We start from the raw sequence: 24,654 nt of genomic DNA on the forward strand, positions 1-24,654 counted from the left end.
TACCAAAAAAAAAAAGTTTAATTCTCCTCAAGATAAAACTGAGAGCTTCAGGACCAACTCTTCTTTGGAAGAAGCACAAACAGCTCCTAACAAATCTAAACATATGATTTAGCTGAATCGTTTGCAATATGGTTACTTTAACTTGAATTAGGGCAAGTAAGCAAGTCTGACAATTTCACAGAATCATTGAGGCTGGAAAAGACCTTTAAAAGCACCAACTTCAACTTTCAGCTCAACACCATTGTGCCTACTAAACCATAAACTGAAGTGCCCCACCTACGTGTTTTTGAACACCTCCAGGGATGGAGACACCATCACTTCCCTGGGCACTCTGTTCCAATGCTTCATCGCTCTCAGTGATGAAATTTTTCCTAATATGCAATCAAGACTTCCCCTGTTGCAACCTGAAGCCATTTTCTCTTGTCCTGTCCCTTATCACTTGGGAGAAGAGACGAATGCACACCTTGCTACAACCTTGTTTTCAGGGAGTAGAGAGCAATAAGGGCTCCCCTCAGCCTTCTCTTCTCTAGGTCAAACAGCCACAGTTCTCTCAGCCGTTCTTGTGATGCAACTTGAATCGCTTTTTAGTGACTCGGTGACTTTTTAGTGACTCAAGTGATTCTTTTACATTTTTGAACTAAAAGCTGATGGAAGACAAGCCTTGAGACAACCCTTTCCATGTTCTGTCATTAAAAGAAAGAAAACACTAATTTTGCTGCGTGCCACTGCCAGTCTTTGAAAACAGAAGATTGTAACTTGCATCTTTTTCACACCTGAACATATATGAATGGGTCCATGAACTAGGAAAATAAGTCTAAACAAATGGATTTTAAAGATGATCCTATTGTGAAGCAGTTTTCATAAAACCTGGTGCTAATCTTATCATTTGAATACAGTGTACTTACATCTCTCAGGAGCCTGGTCAATATGGTCTGGACAAAGGAGGGACAAGTTACTGAAATCCTGAAATGTGCCTGCTCCAGCAGCACAGGGGTAATGGTACATCTGGGTACATTTCTCTTCACAGCATTTGATAGTGGCTCCAAGGTGCTTACAATATGCACATCGCTGAAAAACAAGCAAAACAAATTGTTCAAAAACTGGTTTTACTTGTTATTTTTCAGCCAGATCTTTTCCCTAGCCTCATTTAACAGAAAAACACCTCGGACAGCAGAATCCTAGAATGGTTTGAGTTGGAAGGGACTTTAAAGATCATCCAGTTACAATCCCTCTGACATACACACGGAATCCTCCCACTAGACAAAGCTGCTCAAAGCCTCATCCAACCTGGCCCTGAACACCTCCAGGGATGGGGCTTCCATGATGCCTCTGGGCAACTTGTGCCAGTGCCTCACCAACCTCACTGTGGAGAATTTCTTCCTAACTTCAAATCTAAATCTCCCCTTTTTTCAGCTTAAAACCATTACCCTTTCTCCTACCACTACACGCTCACGTAAAAAGTCTCTCCCCAGCTTTCCTGTAAGCTCCCTTTAAGTACTGGAAGGCTGCTATAAGGTCTCCCCAGAGCCTTCTCTTCTCCAGGCTGAACAACCTCTACCCTCTCAGCCTGTCTTCACAGGGTAGGTGCTCCAGCCCTCTGGATTTTGAATTTTTGTGGCCTTTTCTGGACCTGTACAAAAGATTCTTCTTATGCTGGGGGCTTCAGAACTGAATGCTGGACTCCAAATGGGGTCTCACCAGAGAGGAGCAGAGGGGGAAAGTCCCTTCCCTCGACCTCCTGGCCATGCTTCTTTTGAAGCAGCCCAGCATATGGTTGGCTTTCTGGGCTGCAGGGACAAACTGACGGGTCATTCTGAGCTTCCTGTCCAACTACAGGACACTCCTACTTCCTATTGAGATTGCTCAGACCATAGCTACAGCCCAGCTCTTATAGACAGAAAAGAGTGAATAATGAGCAAAAGGAAACTGGTGGCTGGGATTATGTCTTTCAGTGGCATTCTGAGATCTTCACAATTTAAACTGTTTAATGAAACCCTCTCCAAACACACTTAGATGACTGAGAGTCTTCTTTATACAAAAGCATTTTCTTCTACACGTTCTCTAACTTGAGCTGTGTCGTCAGTAGAGAAGTCTGGAGTTATTGAGTCGTAAAGGCGGACCACAGCACTCTGTCAAGTAGGTTATAACTAAAAACCACACAGCTCTGTAAATTGTCGTATAAAGCTGTAGACACTGTAATCAGAAATTCAAATGGAACGGAAATACCATGTTCTACCACAACTCCCTCCGGGTTGATAATGCACTACATAATCCAGCACTTTCTTCTCACCTCTCTTTTCAAGGCTACACAAGTACCATCACCAAACTTCAAGAAATCATCAATAAACATTATTATTATTAGAGGCCATAGTCACATCTGTAAAGAAATAATGTCTCAGAAAGAGCTACCCAAAACCCCTCCAGTTCTCCAGTCAGGAGGGAAGAGATCCCACCAGCCTGCTTGTAAAACATCACCCACACCTTTCTGATTCAGCCAATCAGCCTTTCTTCTTTCCTGGATTCATTACAATCCCTGACGCACTGCAACATGCTTTTGCACTTTTTCACCAAGGCAACAATACTTTTTAAGGCTTGGGCACAGCTCTGTAAAAACTGAAATAAACTTAGGAAAGAACAGGTCAGGGGCTCACACAAGGGTATCCATAACGTACAGCAACAACTGAGCTTACCAACTCTCATTTTTCTATACTAACTTTTTAATACTACCACTGGCATGTTTGATTACTGGCTCAAGTGTTAACTAACATCCAAACATGGAACATACACCGCATCAAGGAAAAGTCACCTTCTGCATTTGTTTCATTCTTAGAATACAGACAATATTTACTGCCATAATTCTTCTGTGTTTCAAAGCCTGGCATGAAATTAGGCATGAAACAGTGCTACTACAAGTCCACAGATAACAAAACCAGCCCATACAAAATACAAATCACAAACCACAAAATACAAATCACAAACCTGCCTGTGCTAAGAGCTACACTGACATTCTTAAAACCAGACGAAATAAAATAGCTGCCTGCACCACAACTCATGGACAAGGGAAAGAAATAATAAATATTAGTTTATGCTAAACAGAATTGTACTGTAAAAAGACAAAATGCTCCAGCACAGAAATTAAAGCGCATCCCTAAGGATGTTTATTGCCTTGTTTCTGTGCTACAATGCCTCATCTGGTCTTCAGATCTGCAAGATATCTCACCTTAACCCATGTCTCTAACACCTACTAACAGCATGGAAAAGATGTGTTCTGTTAGTTTCCCATATGAAAGGCAGAGGAGTGGAGGGGGACAAGACAAGCAAACAGTTACACAGAGCTCCTGAAGCACATAAAGAAGGCAGTTATAGTAGTTATGGTTAAGGACTGTCAGTAAAACCCAAGTCATGCAGGAAAATGGTTTTAGGAAACAGCGTATTCAGTAAACTTACACTGAGAGTGGTGAAAAGGTAAATTCTGAACTTAGACATGAAATTGTGTGAATACGCCCAAAGCCTCCAACTTCATGCACTGCAGCAGCACATTAAACAGCACACAACCCACTGTATTGTTTGGTTCTTGACACTCCTACATTCCACTGAGATGGCCCAGATAACAGCTAAGGCAGAGATGGTCTCTTACAGACAGGCCACACATTTTTTAAAAGATATTCATAGACTCATAGAATGGTTTGGGCCAGAAGGGACCTTAAAGATCATCCAGCTCCAATCCCCCTGTCATGGACAGGGATATCACCCACTAGATTGCTCAAAACCCATCTAGCCTGGCATCAAACACTTCCAGGGCATCCACGACTTCTCTAGGCAACCTGCGCCAGTGCCTCACCACGCTCACCAAAAAAAAAATCTTCCTAATTTCTAATCTAAATCTCCCCCCTTTCAGCTTAAAAATGTTACCCCCCTCATCCTAGTCCTGCATTCCCTGATACAGAGCCCCTCCCTAGTTTTCCTGCAAACCCCCTTGAAGTACTGGAAGGCTGGATATTCCTCAGTAAGAAACACTAGGAATGGGAATTTGAGAAGCACCGCTGTCCAAAGCTCACGTCTCAAGGAAGTATTCAACAGAGACTTTGTTGGATCCAGTAATTAACACTTAGGAATTATCTAACTGGAAAAGAAAGTTGTAAAAGGACTGCAAGCACTCTAAGAATCCAACATACAGCAAAAAACAGAAATAAAGGATTAAAACAGAAACAGTAATGACACTTTTTGAACATCGCATTTGGTTCCCAAAGCCACCAATCTGCAATGGTACACAAGAAATGCAAAATCCAAATACACCTTTTTTCCAAATGCTATATAATCAAATAATAAAATTATAAGAAATGAGCAAACTACAGGATTACTGCAAAGCCTTGAAAAATATTAATGTTGATTTAAGGAATCATGTAATGACGCTGGAAGAAAAATGGAAGCCCAAATTACATTTAATTGAACCCTTCAAACCCATCTGCTAAACTGCACTGGCAATGAAAAGCATTTGGCAACCAAGTAAAACACACACTTTAAAAACAATGTGGTATATATCATCTGAAGCAAATAAAAAGCACGGAATATCAACATTTGCTGAATTTATAAGAGATATAAAGCAGTACGAGGAACCAAATGCCCAAAGGGATTTTTTTTGGCAACAGCTGTTGATGAGAAGACTAACTTTTCTAGCAGTAGAAGCCAATGCTGCTCTGAAACCAGGCCATGTGCTATGACCCCAGAAGAACAAACACGCAGCTATTACAATTAACTGACCTCGATGAAGAAAGTAAGGATATGAATGGCAAAAGCATACTAACTTTTTAAAAACAATAAAAGTTCTGCTAAATAAACTCAGTAACAAATTCTACTTCACTACTCCATTGCTAAAACATGGCATCAGGACAGTAGGAGGTAGAGGGAAGGAATAAATCACATTGCCCATGAAATCCAAGTGTCTTTACCCCACTATGTGAGGACAGTACAGAGTTCTCAGTTTTCTTAGCACAAACACAAAATAAGGCATTATGTGAAGGGGGTGGAAGCTGAATCCAAGTATGCAAAGTGTAGGTATAGGAAAATGGTAAGCTGTCAAAGCAAGCCAAACACGGTTTTGCTCATCAATCAAATAATTTTACACTCTTGTTCTACAGAAAAAAAAACCCTTACAAGGTGTCAGAAAGCTAGAAAGTTCATTTCTTATTCATAGTACATTCAATAGAATAAACACCACTACAGCAGAGTCAGCAGACCAAGTCCATAGAATCACGGAATCGTAGAATCATTGGATTGCAAAAGACCTTTGAGATCATCGAGTCAAACCATACCTGTCTACTACTACACCATATCCCCGAGTACTTCATCTACCTGTCTTTCAAACACCTTCAGGGCTGGTGACTCAACCATCTCCCTGGACAATCACTTTCTCAAGTGACTCAACCACATCCTTGGGCAGCCTGTTCCAGTGCCCAATAAACCTTTAAGTTAAGAAATTTTTCTTGATGACTGATTTGAACCTCCCCTGGCACTAAACCCCCTTTCAGGTAGTTGTAGACAGTGATAAGGTCTCCCCTCAGCCTCCTTCCCTCTAGGCTAAATAATCTTGGTTCCCTCAGCCCTTCCTTACAAGACCTGTTCTCCAGCCCCTTCACCAGAATCATTGTCTTTCTCTGGACACACCCCAGCACCTCAATGTGCCTACTAAAAATGTCCTTCATTGGTTACCAACTGTTTCCTTCAGCAAACTCCTACTACATGCACCCCTGGAAATAAAGTTCTGATCCCATCCATATTTCTGCTCCTTCTTACTATTGGAATTTCCATCATTTAAAACTGTCTCCACTTCATCTACTAGGTCCTTTTCACCTCTTTCTTTCACATCTGATTTTTTTCACATGGACAGAAAAGGATCTCATTTTTAAAAGCAAATGGCTACGCACTCTTTCAAATTTCATTTTAGAATTCACTTTATTCAATAAACAAAATGGCACAAATATAGCATCATTACGTAACCACAGTGAAAGAGGAAGAACTAAGTGAGTTAGCAGAAATCGTAAGGAAAACTGATCAACTCCCTCCTCTTTTTCCTGTATCCTCCATGAAACAGAGCAGCAGAAACCACACAAAGTTTCTGGGAAGACGAAATTCGTACTGCAATGCTGAAATCATAACTGCACCAAAATCAACTGAACAAAAAAGATGAGTTCTGCCACTGGCTTAGAAGCTCAGCTGAACACCACAAATGCTACTGGCTTTAATGGAAACAGCCATTGTGGAATCGTGAAATGGCGACAAGAGAAACAGCTTCTGCTCATATCCTCTAACCTTCCTACATCATTACATTATAAAAATTACAAAAGATATAGTCCAGCTTTACATCAACCTTCCTGCTGCTTCATACCTTACCTCCAAAGCCCAGCACAATTTCAAATAAAGGAAAGACACCTGTATTTATGATAACATAAGATCTTATCCAGATGGTACCAAGAATCAGAGATCCTATTTCATATTGATTTCATTGCCCTTAGAACTTCTTTGTAGCATTACTGTCTCAGCAACTGGGCAAGTAACAACACTTAGGAGGCAAACGTTAAAGAAAGGCTAAAACACGGACTTTGAATAAATACTATACTGCGCTAATCAGGTTGCAATCAAGTTAAATGTTAGTATGAGGTATTGCTAAATGCTTTTTAAGCAAAATGACAGAAGAGTTTCAGTGATTAGGAACTTATTTAGCTTTAAAAAGGTTAGCCAACAAAACATAACAATAAGCAATTTTAATTTTATGATAGTGTACCCAAAAATGCACACAAGCCATCTGTCCTTAGTTAAACAACATAAGCTATTACCTGTAAGAACAAATTTCAGGCTGTTTAGCTACTGAAAACTGCTTTCACACAAACCTGTAACTACGGAGAACTGGACCTGAACATCCTGTCATTAACAAGACTGCAAAGAAACCTTAGTAGAAACAGTGATTAACAAAATAAATTCCCTGGTAGTTCTGATAATCTTAACTGATTACTCCATCATCTAGAAAAAGCATTATATTGCTTATAGCCACTAATCACCACTAGCATTTCTGATGTCAGATACATTGGTTTAAATACCATAAAGCATTTATGAACACAATGCAGTAAGATGGCAACATCTTGAGAATTAATGGCTTTCCAGTAAACTACTGATCCCATTCTGATTTTTTAGTTTTGTATTAATCATGTCACAAATCTGGCAGTTACTTAAATTTATAACACACGATTCAATCAAAGATCAGTTGTTTTTGTTCCTCAATCTTTAGCACACACCAAAACTGAAAAAATTAAAACTCAGGTCTTACAACTCTAATTTAAACCTGAAAAGCTCTCAAAAGAGACAGATATATTACAATTTTACTATGGTGCCCACTTCATGCTCCGTGTACTGTGAAGCAAGTGTTAAAAAAAAAAAAAAAAAAATCACAATTGTAGAAACAAACTATCAAGTGTTGCTTCTAAAACTATGAAAATCCCTGGACAACTGGAGATGCACCCAGTTGCCTCCTTTTGTCACCTTTATAAAAAAATTCAGGGGTGCTTTTGGCATCAGTTGTGATAGGTTAATAACCTGTAGGAAGCAAGTTTGCAAAGGGAGATAATATTTTTCATAATACATGAAATATGTTGAGGTAAACATGCAAACATTATGGTGCACAAATCCTTCCCCATATAACCTGAAATGTTCCCAAATTCTGTCTATTCAGAAGCTCCACAGAAGGGTTTAATAGAGTCACGGAATCATTAAGGTTAGAAAGACCATTAAGAACAAATCCAACCATCACCCCAACACCACCGTGCCTACTAAACCATGTTCTGAATGAAGTGCCCTGTCTACACATTTCTGAAGACCTCTAGGGAAGGAAACTCTCCTAATGCCTTGAGCAGCCCGTCCCAGTGCCTCTCCGCTCTTCCAGTAAAGACATTTTTCCTAATACTCAGTCCAAACCTAAGGTTTGTCTGTCTTGAAGCTGCATTCTTCCCATCATCACGTAAGCCAGTGGAATAACTGCATGCACATGATTTCCTCCATAGACTCTGTCTTTGCCGCTTTTTCACACTTTCATGAGGAAAAGTACTTTATTATTCAACTTGTTGCTTTCTACCTTTGCACTGCTGAGGCTACACCTCGAATACTATGTTCAGTTCTGGGCCCCTCACTATAAGAAAGGCATTGAGGTCCTGGAGCATGACCAGAAAAGAGCAATGAAGCTGGTGAAAGGGCTGGGAAACAAGGATTATTGAGGAGCAGCTGAGAGAACTGGGGTTGTTTAGCCTGGAGAGAGGAGGCTGAGGGGAGACCTCATTGCTCCCTACAACTACCTGAAAGGAGGTTGCAGAGAGATGGGTGCTGGTCTCCCCTCCCAAGTGATGGGTGATAGGACAAGAGGGAATGGCCTCAAGCTGCAACAGGGGAAGTTTAAATCAGACATTAGGAAAATTTTCTTCACAGAAAAGGTTGTCAGGCACTGGAAGAGACTGCCCAAGGAGGTGGTTGATTCACCATTCCTGGAGGTGTTTAACAGGTGGGTTGATGAGGTGCCTGAGGACATGATCTAATTAGTAGACAGGTATGGTTGGAGTTGATGATCTCAAAGGTCTTTTCCAACCTAATGATTCTATGATTTCAGAAAATGTAAATGTTGAGTGAGTCCCCCACAGCTAACAACCAACTATTCCTTGATTCTCATCTAAGATCCAGAACATCAGAAGGGCACACACAAGCCTGTTGTTTAGTTGCTTGTCAACAACAAGAAGGTCAATAACGTTTAATGTAATCTAAATTATGATTACTAGGCTTCAGCAGTAGCAACTTCAGGACAAAAAAAGCAAGAACCAAAATCATCAGCTTTGGTTTAAGGCTGCTTTCTGGAAGGCTCAGAAAACATGATGTTGTGCCAGTTCCATTTGATTCCTGCTCAGAAGGTCTTAAGAAGTATGTGCAGACATTTCTTTTTGTTGGCAGAGCATGGACTGTGGCACAAACTGTTGAAGGCTTGAAAAAAAAAAAAAAATTGGGGGAAACATTGTTACATGCTTCTTGTTTAATGATCTTCTCTAGCCATCTGTTACTGGTCATCGCAGAAGATACTGGGATGAAGTCAATTTTCTGCCTAATCCAGCACAGCTCCTACACTCCTAAATCGCATATAAGGATTCTGAAGTGGCTTATACCTTCCGTAGGTGATGCCTATGCTATAGACTTTCTGTAGCTACAGACAGGCTGGCATAATTACATTCGCAAAGCCATTTAATACAAACCCAGTAAAAGAAGACTTCACTGCCAATTCAGTCACAATGTGTATCCAAACAACACACAGCTTGAAACGAGGACATCAAAACTTAAGGCTCTAGATTTTGTGTATATATGCAAGACAAATGTTTAAGCTCCCATTACTTAGTCATTTTAAGGAGTTTAATTCACTGCAGTTCAGTTAACTGAATTGTGTATGTCCATTTCCAGGCTCCATGACATCACCAGACAGATGCCCATTGCCTAGAATTTAAATACATATAAGTCCACACCAAAGGTTCTGTTGGTGCGGTGATATTCATAAGGGGATGTGAACGGGTACTGCTTAAAAAGACTTCCACATAAATCCTGTTATATCCATGTAAGCCTTCTCAATGATAAAATGTTAGGCTAAAGCTTCACACAACACACATCTAAATTATCTCAAGTACTTCAGGAACACATTGTGAATACTATTCTCAGAAATGGCTGGAGAGTTAAGTCAGTAACAAAAACATTGCCCTCATCTTAAAAACAACTGCACCCCCAGGACTTGTGTCGTGGCAGGAAATTTAGTGTATAGGATTCAACTTTTGCCCTTACCCTGTCAATCTATCCATATGTGACCAAGCTTGAGAAAACTATTTTTTGAACATCGAACACATCCAAAAGTTTGTCAATGAAAAATCACAGAACAACCTACTCTCACTGACCACGACTGACTGCCTACAATTTCTGGCACTGATGGGACTAGAGATTCCTTCTGCAAGGATTACTTCTATCTGACAGGGATTAGAGAGAGGAAGTCTGTAATAACTACGCGAAGCCTAAGCACAACATGGCACTGGAATGGAAAGGAGACATCTCTAAGGCTCTTGATATCACTGTCACTTAAATCGCCTGGGGAATAGGCGTATCTAGCACACAGGAAGACAGACAAATATGGGACAGACACAAAAGGGACCGCCTACACTGTGAATGAATCCGATGAGGCTAGGAGGAGAACCCATGGATGGAGATGAGAGGCTGAGGAGGGGCAGGGATGATACTTCAAGGACCAATTAACTAAAACTTAGCATTAAAATTGGATAAAGAGTTGAGGGAACCGATTAGCTAAGACATTGTAAAGGGTGAAGGGACAGATCTCAAAAGGTACATAAGAAAAAGGAATAGAAAGGTTAAGGAGAGGGGATGCAGGAAGAACAAGGAAGAGTGGAAGCAGCTAAAAAATCACCTTGAACAATTAGCTAGAAGTCTCAGGCAACTGAAACTGGATGAAGACCACAAGAAAAAATACACTGCCCTCTTACTCCTAGTGCCACATTGCCTCAGCCAACTCAAATTGCAGAGGTCTGGATGTAGCCATAAAGATCTTAAACCTGCAGTTTGGAAGGTCTTATTTTTCCTCTGAAATGATACAGTCAGACATACAAGGCAACACACAAACACTGATGAAGGAGTGAACAAATACATGTACCAACAACTGTAACTATGTATATACACTAAAACACAAAAAGTACTGAAGGTTAATAAAACATGAATTTAGTGCATAAAACAGAACTTTTAAAAGGAGACTCTGGATTAAAGAAACTCGTTAGTTCTAGGGCTGTGCTTAATTTGTACAGGGGGAAAAAAATCTGTATTTAAAAAAATTGTGGTTTGCTTGTGGGATAAAAAACCCCACTTAGTTACAGCAACTGAATCATGACCTGCAAAACAGTTCTAGTTTCACTTCTTTCACGTAGCTCTTTTACAATATTGGGCAGGGCACTAAGTAAAATTTTTCTTTAGGTTTCTCAGTCCTTAACCTTACCATTAAAAGCTTGGGGATCTTACTCCTAAAAATACAGTCTTGATTTCTACAGACTATGCACTCACAACTCCAACCGAATGAAGAAAGAAAGGCAATATGAGCACAACTTTTTAAGTAAGTCTGAGTATTTCGGAAAGTCTTTCAATTTGCCATCCAAATTAGCAGCTATTTTAAGTTAAAAAAACAAACAAACGTCTTCTCTTGGGGAAAACAGAGCCTAAGATGCATAAAAAGGTCACATAAATCTGCTATTTGCCAAAATATTTATAAGTTACTTATTCACATGTTTATTACACTAGAAACATCATAGAAAACTCATGAAAAAATGAACAATTCTTTCCTTTCTGCAGTACTTAAATAGTCACAACATGCCTACACGTTGAACAACAATGAAAAAATGTAATTTTCAAGAGGTTTTTACTAAGATAGCAATGCCCATCCTATGGGCTGAACTAGGCACTGGCTGTTTTGCAGCCTCCATCATGCAATAAAAGACTATAGAATCAGGCATAGGCACAGGGGCTATTAACGGTGTGCAAAGGATATTGTGTGCAGACAACCTGCCTTCTGGCATGGCCTTATTTTGTGTGCTTGATTTTATAGTCTTAATAATGCACTCTTTTAACAAATACTTTGTAGTTACATTAGTTCAGTTTAACAGAAAGTTCATGTCAGCAAAAGTCACTATATATATCCAATGATTCTCTTAATTTATAAGGTAATATAGTAGGGATGGGGTGACCAGGAACTCTGGATTATGTACAGACACAAAAAAAGCACAAGAATTTCCTGCCTTTAATACCTTCCTCATTAGTGAGCACCTCCTTAGTATTCCTTCCCCACTGACTGCAATCAGTACCTTATTGTTCATAATTCCTATTTCCTTGGCTGTTCCTAAATTGCGCTCTCCAAATGGCACAGAGTCATCGTAAACAAAATCCTACATCTTCAGTTCACTAATTTTTGTAAATTGAGCTCAAGTAAAGCAATTAGATGGTGTACTTTGAAACTACCAGCTTGAAACATTAATATAATTTCTTTTCTAATAAAAGCTTCCCATGTTTTATCTGGCTGGGGCTTTTAGCATTTTTTCAATTTGACTAAATTAGTCACTTACACAGATTTCTCCCAATCCTCCTCCCAAAACATGGTATCCCCAAACCTTACATAATCCTTTTTTTTTTAATTCACTGGCTGTTGACATAAATAAGCCTGTTATCTTTCCATCCCGTTCCATCACAGACATTCCTTGGACCAGCAGTGTGAAGCGTGACAACTTGACCTGGAATTTAAAATTCTGAAACGACTGGTCAAACATTTAGCAGGTAATTCAGCTGCTGTTCAGGGCTTCAGGGAGGGGAGGATAAGAAGGGGCTGTACGTTTCATTTTGCAGCAAGTTGCCTCAGTAGCTTGTGAAGAAGAAAGCTGCCAAATTTTGTAATGAATTCCACAGAACATTAAGTCTGATGTTTAGCAGAAGCCATAACTGTTAAGTAAATTATATCCTTTTGATGAATACCCTTATTTCAAGACAACATTGATTCTTCTAACCCTTTAGCAGTGTCCCAAAACAGATGTGCACAACTGCAAATCCTGTTTGCTTTCAGGTTTACGAAGTGTGATGACATTTTTACAATCATGCATGAGCCCTTTTACCCAGGAGTAAAATAAAATGCAATAATTCTTCACCATCTGTTTGTTAATTTTGCATTCATTTAACTTCGCATTTTAAACTAATAATCATTTTCTTATAATACTGTTTGTTCCATTGGTAGAAATTACAGCTGCTCAATTAAAAAAAGAATGGTTTATAACAGTATATGGTTTTCCTCTAAATACTTCCATCACTCTTAATTATAGAAATATTAGTGCCATCAAATGGAAAAAACTGCCAGGAAATAGTGTTATGTTCTATATGTCACAGATCCCCCTAGTAAATGTACATATTCACTTATGTTCCAGCATCAATTCCCACCTGGTCTCTTGCACATTAAAACTCCTTCTCTCTACTACAAGATTTTGTGGGGTTTTTAATGTTCCTATGTATAACAAGCATCTTACGTTCTTGAAGGAGTAAAGCACAATTAGATAAGCTTCTGTATTAATGTAGCACACAAATGAAGCACAGTCCTACTTCCTCATAATGCTTTCCCTCAATCTCTAATGGCAGGACTAGGCCTAATATTTTTATCCTTATCTAGTTACAGCTCAAGTAGGACCAGAATAACATCTTAACAGCTTCTTCTCACAACGTTTAGAGTAAAATGGAGAAATCACCGAAAGTAAACCCGCATTGAAATAACATGAATAATGCATCAAAACTAGTGAAGGAGAAATGATTTGGGGCAACAAAAGACATGTGTCTGGAGAAAGAGCAGGAGCCAGCCTGACAGAATTCTGAGAGTCGTGCTTTAGGTCCTGCACTGCGTTCCAGACAATGCACCTTCTTCCTGCTCCACAGACCAGGAGTTCACAGTCAGGTCACAAGTCCTAAACACAGACTGTCCACATGCTAACACAGAGGAAAGGCCTCTTCACTGTGGTTCCTAGGCTCAACAATCATAATCATCCACAAATAAACTCTTCAAGAGACACAGGCTGCTCAGCTAATTCACATAAGCAGACCAGTGGTGTTAGAGAGACTGTTCAGACAGTTACAACAATCAAGATTCAATCACTGTTTCCTAAATCAAATTTTATCTGATGGCATGGAAATGCTAACATCAGATGATCATCCTAATTCTGTGGTGGTGTTAAGATAACACAGTGCTAAGATGAATACTTCACTAAAAACACCCACAAGGAAAGAGATGGTTTACCACAAAATGGATTTATTTCAATTAAAGGAGTAAATTGAAGGCTGAAAAACACCAAACTGTTGCACAGATCATAACAACACACACACCTACAGAAATGAATTTCCAGAAGTACCAAACACAAGAGGGTCTCATAAAATTAAGAGTGGAAGTACAACCATACGTTTCTCTGATGCTCAGCTTTCAGTCTTACCAACATCTGGAGCATTCTGACCTTTTATCTTCTCAGATTATAAGCATTGCTGCCAGGTCCAACCTTTGTGGGGGGGGATTTATCCATCAAAATATTTTACGTCTGACAGAAAGCAAAAATTCTGAAGGTGCTCAAGGCACATTCTGATGTGATGGATGCATAACGGTAATGGTCTTCCCAACAATTTACCATCTATTACTTTCATATCACCCTCAGGCTGCCTGGGGCAGCCTGACCTAGTGGGATGTCCCTGTCCATAGCAGGGGGGCTGGAACTGGATGATCTTTAAGGTCCCTTCCAACCGAAACCGTTCTATGATTCCCCCCCATCCTATTCCTGCACTCCCTGAAAAAGTGCCCTTTCTCAGATTTCTGTAGACAAAGGTTTATGATTTGTCAACACATCTCTCTGGAAATACCATACCTCGTATTACCATAACAACATAAAGTAATTGAAAGGGGAAAAAAAAAAAAATCAATATTTCCTTGGATATTTGTCAGCAGTTCATTTAGATCCAGATTCACTGTGCACTCTGCAGAATCTGCCACTCTTTCTAGTTCTTTACAAGGCAACTCCATACAGAAGCAGAGTGAGGCAAACTTTCTACAAGTAAGGAAATATTATTTTATTAATTGAAACTTGCAAGTGAGAAGGCTGGATGTATAAATACCTGCAGTTTTATAGAAAGGAGTCTAGATTGCACCTGAGTTCTCATGTTATCTGAAGTGAGGCCATGTCACTGCAATACGTTTAGGGTGCATCAAGTTGTTTTATCAATGTCTGATGCTTATTTATTTGTTTGTTTCATAACAAATACTTCCCCCCTCCATGTATTGAAAATGAACATGACATCCCTGAAGGAACACCACATCAATAAAAAAAAACCTCATGGGAAGTGCTGATTTGACAATCTGCCACTTTATCAGTTCTTCAATCAATATTGTTAAATAGCATTCTTAATATTAATAATTACTATGATTCATGAAACACTTACATGTTCATTACTGGCAGCAGACCTCCCACTGTCTGCCTACATTTTATTCTCAGGTCAGACATGCAGATTGGAGAGGACAATTATATAAATGAAAATAAACTATTAATTCCTTCACATAAAGAGATGACTGTCAGTAGGAGCCTAGATCATTAGAAAAAAACAGTTTTAATGAAACATGTCTGTATTTATCACTGAGCGTTATGCACTTCCACACAAAGGGCAGCTGATCCTCATCCGAGAAGATGCACAAGATGCCTCTCTCATACGTGATTTGTTCCATGTTATTAAAAAACACTCAAGGAGACCTGCATTAATGGGACTACTTCAAAGCCTGCAATATTTATGCTCAGTGTACAACTCTGTGACAGAACTACTGGAAGTCAGTACCAAAATCTGTAGGGAATTCAAAACTATTTTTTACTAATGGTTTTATTCCGCAGTTGCTGAGGACACCAATCTCAGAAGCCATTTTTAGGCTACTGCTTCAAAGCAAACTGATGCCAACAGACCAATACGAGTACTCCTGAGTTTTAAATTAAAATATGTTTGTATCATTTTTTTTTGAGAGTTCGTGAAAAACCCAAACGAAAACCCATAATACAATTCATATTAGCAGTCATTCTTATTGACTGGAATAACCAAAGCCACTTTGTAATTTTTAATTTCATTAAAGACTGAACTTTAAAGTTCTCATTCAAAAAAAAGAAAAAAAAAAAAAGCATGTGACCCTTACCAATAACACATTTAAGAGACAGGCTTAATCAGAAACTATTTAAATGAAAACTGCTCTGAAACCAAGATCAGCATCAGTTGTCTAACACTAACCAGCACTACAGCTCAGTAAATATACCTACAACTTGTACCACAGTGGTATTTTTTTCCTTTTACTCATGTGCTGTCTATTAAAGAGTAAACTTCTGAAGGCAAGGAAGATGCCTTTTTATTTCTGTGATGCTCAAAGAATAATGAGGGCTCATCTTTGACTAAAATTAACCAATATCAAAGATGAATTCGTCTTTTTTCATAAGATTACACAAGGGCAAAATTAGACCCTTCTGTGCTAACATTAAAAAAACAACAGATCGATCCTTATTAGCTACGGAAACGACTGAATGTAAAATATTTAAATAAGCAGCAGCCATGAGAAAGATGGTAGCAAGGTAGGAAAATGAGGGTCACATTCAAATACCTACATAATTGAGGATATGGGCAGTGCTGTTACTCTTCCTTGTATAAGTTTCTACAGGCTTACTGTTGGCATGCCAGTTAAGAGATGGGCACATTTTCCTGCCTTTTTAAATATATATAGAGCTCCAGCCTTCTTATCTGCTGAAAATATTAATGGGTTAATTTAAATAAATTTGTAAATATTTTCATAATTTTTTAAAAGAACATTGAGTTATTTCGTTCTTCCACATTTAAAATCTGGGGGCATTATATTGCCATTTTCTTTCTTTGGTGGACTTGGAAGGCCTATGCTACTGCTGCTGAGCACAAGAAGATGGGAGAAAGGGAGAGCTAAATGCCTGTATTCTAATGCTCTACAACAAAGCACCAGAAGGAGCAAACTGAAGCATTAGCTGAGGAAGAAGATACAGCCTTGATATAAGAGTGCAGTTTTCCTTGAGTGGGCTTTCTTTGCTCTTCAGAGATTGGATTCTCCCCAATTTTAACACATAAGACCCCAAAATTACTAGGTATAAACGGATTATTAAACCTTGAAATGCAGTGTCCACCAAGAGAGTGCCACCTCAATGTGAACTTGTACGGCATTGCCTTAACACAGCAAGTAATGTTTAAGAAAGACACTTGGCTGGGGGTTGAGAAAAAAGAATATAGATAATTCCTTTAGGCATATTATGAAAAAAGTGTTTTCTACTCAAGTCATGCAAAAAGGAAGAAAAGGTCTTTGTGAAACACAATTCACCAGTTTGGAACACACACTTAACAATTTCACTTCAGAGCTTTCAGCAAATTATTTCAGTGAATGTTACTTGAATAAAAGGAAACCTGCACTGCAAATTCCTTCAGGAACATAGGCCCTTTCATGTTTCTCAACTAGGCTTTTCAGCTTTCATTTCTGGGCTATTGCTGCTCCTCACTCAGTCTCTCTCTGTGCCCCCAGTCCATTTTGTCTGCTTCCTACACCTTACAGACTGCCCTCAGCATCTGCAATGCCTGTCGTCTACTCAGCATCAAAACTCTCTCAGAAAAATCTTTGTAGCAACAATCGCTCTACTCTGATTCTAGTACCCATGCATTCGACATCCAGAGTTCAAGAAAGGTGCATCTTTCAAAGCATTCATCTTGAAGAAAGCCCCTGACTGAAAACTCCCAGGCTGACTCTGCTTTCCAACTGCAGTGCCAAGGCAAGCTCCCCCGACACAGCCTCCTGGCATCACAGCAGGAAACCAGCACCACCAATGCAGAGGGAGAGAAAAAGGAATGCGTGAGGCTGAAACAATCAAACGTTTTCCTTTAGATGAAGCCATACAAGCTGTCTTAAGGAAAGATGCTGTGAGCTGCTTAAGTAAACCAAGCGTTTTCCCAAGGGGATTAACCCTACCACTTATTTCTTATAGGACCAAAGAAGGAACAAGACCATTCCACTGCAGTCAGGGAGTTATACTGTGCACTGACAATACTGCTTGCTATGTAGACAAATTCACTATATTTTTTTTCATGTACTGGGAAACAAAAAGGTAAGGATACAAACACAGCTGTTCTCACAGAAGGCTCAGGGCAAAGCAAATCAAAAGAAACATCTCAAAAAATGAATGTCTTTTCTTCTGCTTCACCTGAGAGGACAAATGCTCCTTCAAACTGTGGTTCACAACTTAATACCTGCCTTCCTCTCATAAACAAAATCAGCATGTTGAAGATGATATAAAAATTAACTACAGTGAAATTGGTTGCACAATATCATGTGGTCCTTTTTCAAATCAACATATCAGATTCATGATGATAATGGGTTTAAAAGCAAGGAACTCATACAAAGATTTAAAAGTCACATTGAAGTATTTGTACTTCTTACACAACAAACTCCCAAGTACCCAGAAGAAGATGTAAATCAAATGCTTTGCCAACATTTGGCACAGTGATCCCCTTCTGTAGATAAGCACAAGAACAGGACAGTGACGTTTATGTCCATAAAAAGGGGAGCACTTTCCTTTTCTTGAGATGCTAATTAAAAAACCTGCTAAATTTGGGATGTGTCATATAGCCTTGAAATAAATATTTCTTCACATTTATAATAGACTTTTCCAGTCATAAAAACTCCAGAGACTTTAATATGCCAAAGCACAGTACTAACTTCACTGGAATGTTAACAATAAATATTCTAAATAATAGGGAAATAAGTGAAAAAATCCTGTATTTCTTTGAAGTTAAGTTTTGGACAGGCACATCATTAATTAGCTTGATATTTACAAGTCTTTAACTAAATAGCTTCAGTGTAACATTGTATCTTTTTCTCTCCTTGTTTCTGTCACTGGCTGGCTGACTGGAAAAATTATTTAACAGTAACAGCATCTCTCACATCAGATGGTACAAATCTGGAATATTACTCCACCTAACAGCTGGTCAGGAAAGATAAACAGACCAGGTGTTCATTCAGCAAACCTCAGTTAGTCTATCACAACCAATGCGCATGAACTATCACTCCTTCAGAAACGTATGCAGACTTACTCTAGCATCAAAGTATTCAGGAACAAGCAACAATTACATCAGAAACACTAGGAAAATAAACAAAGTTTTCATTCATCTATTTCAGACCTCTTCTTTCATCAAAAGTGTTTGGACTTTATATTAGCCACATTTCTTCCACATCACTCCCTTCACGACAGCACTATTCAAGTAGGCCACTCTATTTCACAGCAATCCCTTCAAATTTCTAAATACATCACTGAAGATTCACATCCAAACATGGGGTTTAATTAGATCCCAAGGCATCCATACTTTACATGCCAAAACAATTACAAATACCGACTAGAAGCAGAGAAGCGTAAAGTTCTTGATTCACGTTTAGTCAGCTTCAACTATTTATTTTGTTACATAACAGCATGATATAGAAAAATGTATTTCATTTTGTTCTAGAAAATGTGGTCTGTGAGACCGCTGGGGAAACTGAAATCTTTCTTCTGAAAACTGAGTCCAAAACTCTGTAATTTTAAAGGTGGTGTGCTTTGATAGGGAACAAAATTCTTTAGCTGTTAGCAGTATAATTCGTTTTTTTTTCAGTTCTGTGTTTCACTGCAGGAGAAAGAATAGAATGCATAAAATCCAACCAAATAATTTGAAACACAAAAGCAGAAAAGTTTGGCAAAACTAAGTATAAGGTTAAAAACAGCTAGTAGGCAAAAAGCTAGGTGGGTTTGTTGATTTTTTGCATGAAGCATGTTAAATTTATAGGTGAGATTATAGGAAAGGGTGAATTTTTCAATAGTCCTAGTAATTTCAATTGTTAATCTTCTTCCTTCCTCCTACCTGCTTATTCTCATTTCTTCCCTAAGTCTTCCCTATGCTCCCCTATTTTGGTATCTGGTCTTCAAAGCAGCTGCTACAGAACAATGACTTCAAATGAACAGGACGTCATGGCAAAGCTTATTTTGGTACAAATGAAATAATACTTTAATCACTGTTCATGCAACAGTATTAATAAGAACGAAGTTGTATATCTTAATTAGCAAGCAAATTTCTGTTCTCAAACTGCAGGGTGGTAAGGCACTGGCACAGGTTGCCCAGAGAAGTCATGGATGCTCCATCCCTGGAGGTGTCACTATGTCTTTCCTTGAAGTACAACTTATCACCATGTGCAGGGAAACAGCTACAAATCTCAAATATATAGACACATATATTTTATCTCTCCAATATAACGAAAAGGTAGTTCAATTAAAAACTGAAATACCTCATGCTAGGAACACCATGTGCTGGTGGTCAATTCAGTAGTTTCATTCTGTTTCTAGCATGTTTTAGACAACTTCTAACAGTTCAGCACATGGAAGTGTCTTCTGGATGAGACATATGTCACTATTCCCTCAGGCTTTCTCCAGAAATTTCTGTGCTAGAGTTCTCTGAGACACAGTAACCCATAAAAAAAAAAAAAAAGTAAAATGTTATTTTGGAAGAATATTTCCTGCAGTTCTTCCTCACTTGCAAAACAAAAGCAACTACAGGAAAAAAATCCAAACACAGTCAGATAAAATCAGAAGCAACTCCAACAGAGCAGCCAGGTAGCCCCTCCCAAGCTACAGTGACAGAGATGAGGCCAAGTGCTTTGCACACGCCAAAGTACCATAAAAAAAATTCAAGAGCTGGGAGAGGAACTTCTGAAAGCCAAAGCTGCTCATTTACTATTATGTTACAAAGTTTCTCCTTCTAAAATGGACAAGTACAGAAGACTCTACCCAGAACTGGTATAAATTATAACAGATTACGTTCTTTATGCATTATTCCCTGCCTTTAAGAATTACTAACTCTTTTGATACTGAAAAAGGAAGAAGGTGTCTTTCTCTTAGAATACCAAGAAACTGCAAATCCTGCACTCTACCTTAAAGAGACATGGCTATATGCTTTGTTCAGCTAGGTTAAGACATAAAAGAAGCCCTACCTTCAGGATTCCATCATCTAAACCACTTTTCACACACAGCTTTTATGTTGGCAAAAAGTAAAACCAGCTGAAAAATCACCATGACTAAACGGGCACAATCCTCCCCACTGTGTGAAGTTCATGGCATATAAAGATATTGATGCTTATCTTTACATACAGGGAACAACAAGAAGCATCAATTTAGCCAAATTGAGTTTTCAGCTTAAAGCAGCACAAGTAAACACACAAACACCCCACCCAAAATACGGACAAGTCTTGACAAGCTGAGAAGCATTCTGAGGCTCAGGGGTGAATGTATTCACACATACAAAACACACACAAACACTTTAAAAAAAAAGGTATAAACATTTTAAATAGTTCCCAAATTTCCTCTGGATTTATTTCTTTATGATTTAGGTTGGTAAGCATCATCTTAATGCTGTTTCGAGGAGAGGATTAAAAACAGTAGAGGGAAAGGGCTTTAAGAAACAATTTGAGTGGGATAATTAATATGCAAGCCTTGTAGCACTGCCCCAACTTGGAAGCATCTACAAACAGGCAATCTCCTGCCTCTGGTGACAGAATTCAAGGGAAGCTGCCTTAAAAAAGCTTTTCAAGTTTGTGTTACCATGTGAAAAGGGCTTACAGGAGGGAGGAGTGTCAAAACAGAAAATCGTTTGGAGTCTGGAACAAGGCAGGAAATCATTGATCCGCTTGCCTCTGTGCAAAGCAACAACTCCTCCAGTTCTCAGCGACGATAACACACCAAACAGCTTGTACAAACTCAGCAAGAGCTGCAAACAGCTGCCTTGTACAAATGGAAGATACTGCCCTGATTTACTAAAAAAAAAAATAAAAATGGATGGGTGGAAGAAGACAACAGCTATTTTTCAGCTATTTGCCTGCAAGAGTCTTGGTCCTGAGGAAACACTTGACTCTTACTGGAAAAATGAAAGCCGTGAAGTAGATAAATAATGCAACTGAGGAATTTCAAAGCAAACAGAAATCCACATTTTATAAAACGGAAACAGTAATTTTGGAATGACTGCTTTAGACATTTAATTGCTACCATGTTTTTCCTATTTAGTCTGCAAATAAATAGGAACATCCTTCTTGGTTTCCACCATTCCCACAGTTTTCTCTTAGTTTAGTGTCCTTGACAAAATCTCCCAGATGCATAAACTGCCTTCTACATCTTATCAGAAGAGAAAGCTGTCTGGGAAAGTTCACTGTATTCTCTTCTTGTGCACGGTTTGTTGAGAAGTGGTTAAAACACATTATCTACCCAGTCTTCCTTACTTTAACTTCTTGAATTGACGTATTTACATGCCGGGGGAAAAAAGTAGCCCACTTTATCCAGGACTTTGCAGCATACAGAAGAACTATGGCTAGACAATTTAAGGCAGACAAGCAGTAAACTTTATTATTTCCTCAGCTGACTGTGAGAAACCTACTCAACACATGTAAAATAAACACGGAAATTATAAAGCAGTACTTAAAAATACCTGAGTACATTTCAGAAACCACTCTTGTTAAAAGCTGAGCAGATGCAAACCCGAAAGGCCCCCTTTTTAAACAGCAATGCCAGTAAGTTCACACTTCCAAATAACACGAAGCAGCACAGTTAAAGAAAGCTTCAGGCTAAAGTCAGGAAGACAAGAAAAAGCAGAAAACTGCTTGTCCAAATCTATGATTTTATTCAGCAAAAACTCTAATTTCTGTTGAATTTCTTTTGCTTAGTTTATCTTACTAAGTCTCCATTTCCTACTGTCTTTGTATCTCATAACAAACATCTGTAGAAACAGACAAAACCAGATGCAGACACGTAATCATAGAACAGTCGGGGTTTGGAAGGGGCCTCTGGAGATAACTCAGCCCAAACCCTCTTCTAAAGCAGGTTCCTCTACCACAGGTCGCACATGGGAGTTTGAATATCTCCAGAGAACGAGCCTCCACAACTTCCCTGGGCAGCCTGTTCTAGTGCTCCGTCACCCTCACAGTAAAGAAGTTTTTCCTCATGTTAAAGTGAAACTTGCAGTGCTCCAGTTTGTGCTCGTTGTCCCTTGTCCTGTCACTGGGCACTGTTGTGAAGAGTCTGGGTCCAGATCATCTTGACACCCACCCTTTAGATATTTATCAGCATTGATAAGACCCCCTTCTTAGTCTTCTATTCTCCAGGCTAAACAGACCCAGGATTCTCAGCCTTTTCAAATATGGGAGATGCTCTAGTCCCCTAATCCTCTTCATGGCCCTCTCCTGGACTTTTCCCAGAGGTTTCTCATCCTTCTTGAACCCATGAAAACGTATTAAAGTAGTGGTGGGAGAACTGCCATCTCTGGGTGTTCAGGCTCTTTAGCTTACATACAAGCTCCACAGAGAAGGATGTGAATTCTTAAGAGTCACCTTGAGAAACTCTCTGACACTGTCCTTGTCACCTGGGTCACCAGTTCTTCTGTATGACTACTGAAACTTGGGAAGCGGTTCTGAGAAAATCCATGACACTCACTTGCAAAGGTAAGTGAGGCCAGCAAGACAAGCAATCACAGAATCATAGAATAACCAGGTTGGAAGAGACCCACCGGATCATCGAGTCCAACCACTCCTATCAAACACTAAACCATGCCCCTTAGCACCTCAACCTACCCATGCCTTAAACACCTCCAGGGAAGGTGACTCAACCACCTCCCTGGGCAGCCTGTTCCAGTGCCCAATGACCCTTTCCGTGAAAAATTTTTTCCTAATGTCCAGCCTAAACCTCCCCTGGCGGAGCTTGAGGCCATTCCCTCTCGTCCTGTCCCCTGTCACTTGGGAGAAGAGGCCATCACCCTCCTCTCTACAACCTCCTTTCAGGTAGTTGTAGAGAGCAATGAGGTCTCCCCTCAGCCTCCTCTTCTCCAGGCTAAACAACCCCAGCTCTCTCAGCCGTTCCTCATAAGGCCTGTTCTCCAGCCCCTTCACCAGCTTTGTTGCTCTTCTCTGGACTCACTCCAGAGCCTCAACATCCTTCTTGTGGCGAGGGGCCCACAACTGAACACAGGATTCCAGGAGCAGTCTCACCAGTGCCAAATACAGAGGGAGAATAACCTCCCTGGACCTGCTGGTCACGCCGTTTCTGATACAAGCCAAGACACCATTGGCCTTCTTGGCCACCTGGGCCACTGCTGGCTCACGTTCAGTCGGCTGTCAATAAGATGAAATGAGTCACCAATACCACCTGTAAAGGTTAGAGCACATCTACTACCATAAACTTGACTGCACACTCCAGCTTTTATCTGTCAGTTGTTATAAAACAACACAATCCACAAGATTTCAAACACCTCACATATACAGACAGATGTATGTGCATTCATTCATATTAAAGAGAGGCAAACCCAAGACTTTGAATGAAAGTTGAAGCACCCACCTATGTCTAGACACAAATGCGTATAAAAAAAAGTGGTCGGATGCCTTTGCCAGGCTTTCAAAAGGAGTGAATCAAAAGGAAGAACTGAAGAAGACAGACATGCTAAGCAGGGTATTTTGTGAAACATGCACAGACACCGAGATCTCTGCAAAATTGTATTTCAAACCTTCAGCAAACACAGGGCAAGAAGAAAACCAAAATGAATTAACATACATACTTTGGAATAGGTCAATGAAATATGTCCACACAAGCTTTATTAATGCAATCATGGGTTCAGTGAAGCCAAACGGACATCTCAACTGGTAAACAGCGTAATAAGAAACACTGTCATATCCAGTTAAAACTGATTCACAGACAATAGACAGCCTGACTAATGAGAAACATGAATGTAACTTACAAATTAGAGACCCCCTCAAGGTAAAACCAGCCCCAAAACGCTCTCCACAAATTAAAAGACCTAAACCAATGGATTGCACTATCAAGAAATTTGTTACATGTCAAAAATTAACCTCTACATGAACATAAGGAAAAGAAAATACTCTCCCAGCTAAGATGTCAATACTGCAGACCACATCATAAACCCAAGTCATGCCAGAGG

At 39.4% G+C, this 24,654-nt stretch overlaps 1 protein-coding gene across 9 annotated transcripts in view; it reads right to left on the minus strand.

Moving 5' to 3' along the window:
• Positions 1 to 24,654, minus strand: part of KMT2C (lysine methyltransferase 2C) — a 218,921-nt gene that overhangs the window by 97,946 nt on the left and 96,321 nt on the right. For all 9 annotated transcript variants that reach the window (XM_069859268.1, XM_069859274.1, XM_069859276.1 and 6 more), the window contains one exon: positions 906 to 1,068. In XM_069859268.1, coding sequence (XP_069715369.1) covers positions 906 to 1,068 — 163 coding nt within the window. The remainder of the gene's footprint in view (positions 1 to 905; positions 1,069 to 24,654) is intronic.

The sequence above is a fragment of the Phaenicophaeus curvirostris genome, chromosome 6 (assembly GCF_032191515.1).
Source record: "Phaenicophaeus curvirostris isolate KB17595 chromosome 6, BPBGC_Pcur_1.0, whole genome shotgun sequence".
NCBI classification, from domain to species: domain Eukaryota; kingdom Metazoa; phylum Chordata; class Aves; order Cuculiformes; family Cuculidae; genus Phaenicophaeus; species Phaenicophaeus curvirostris.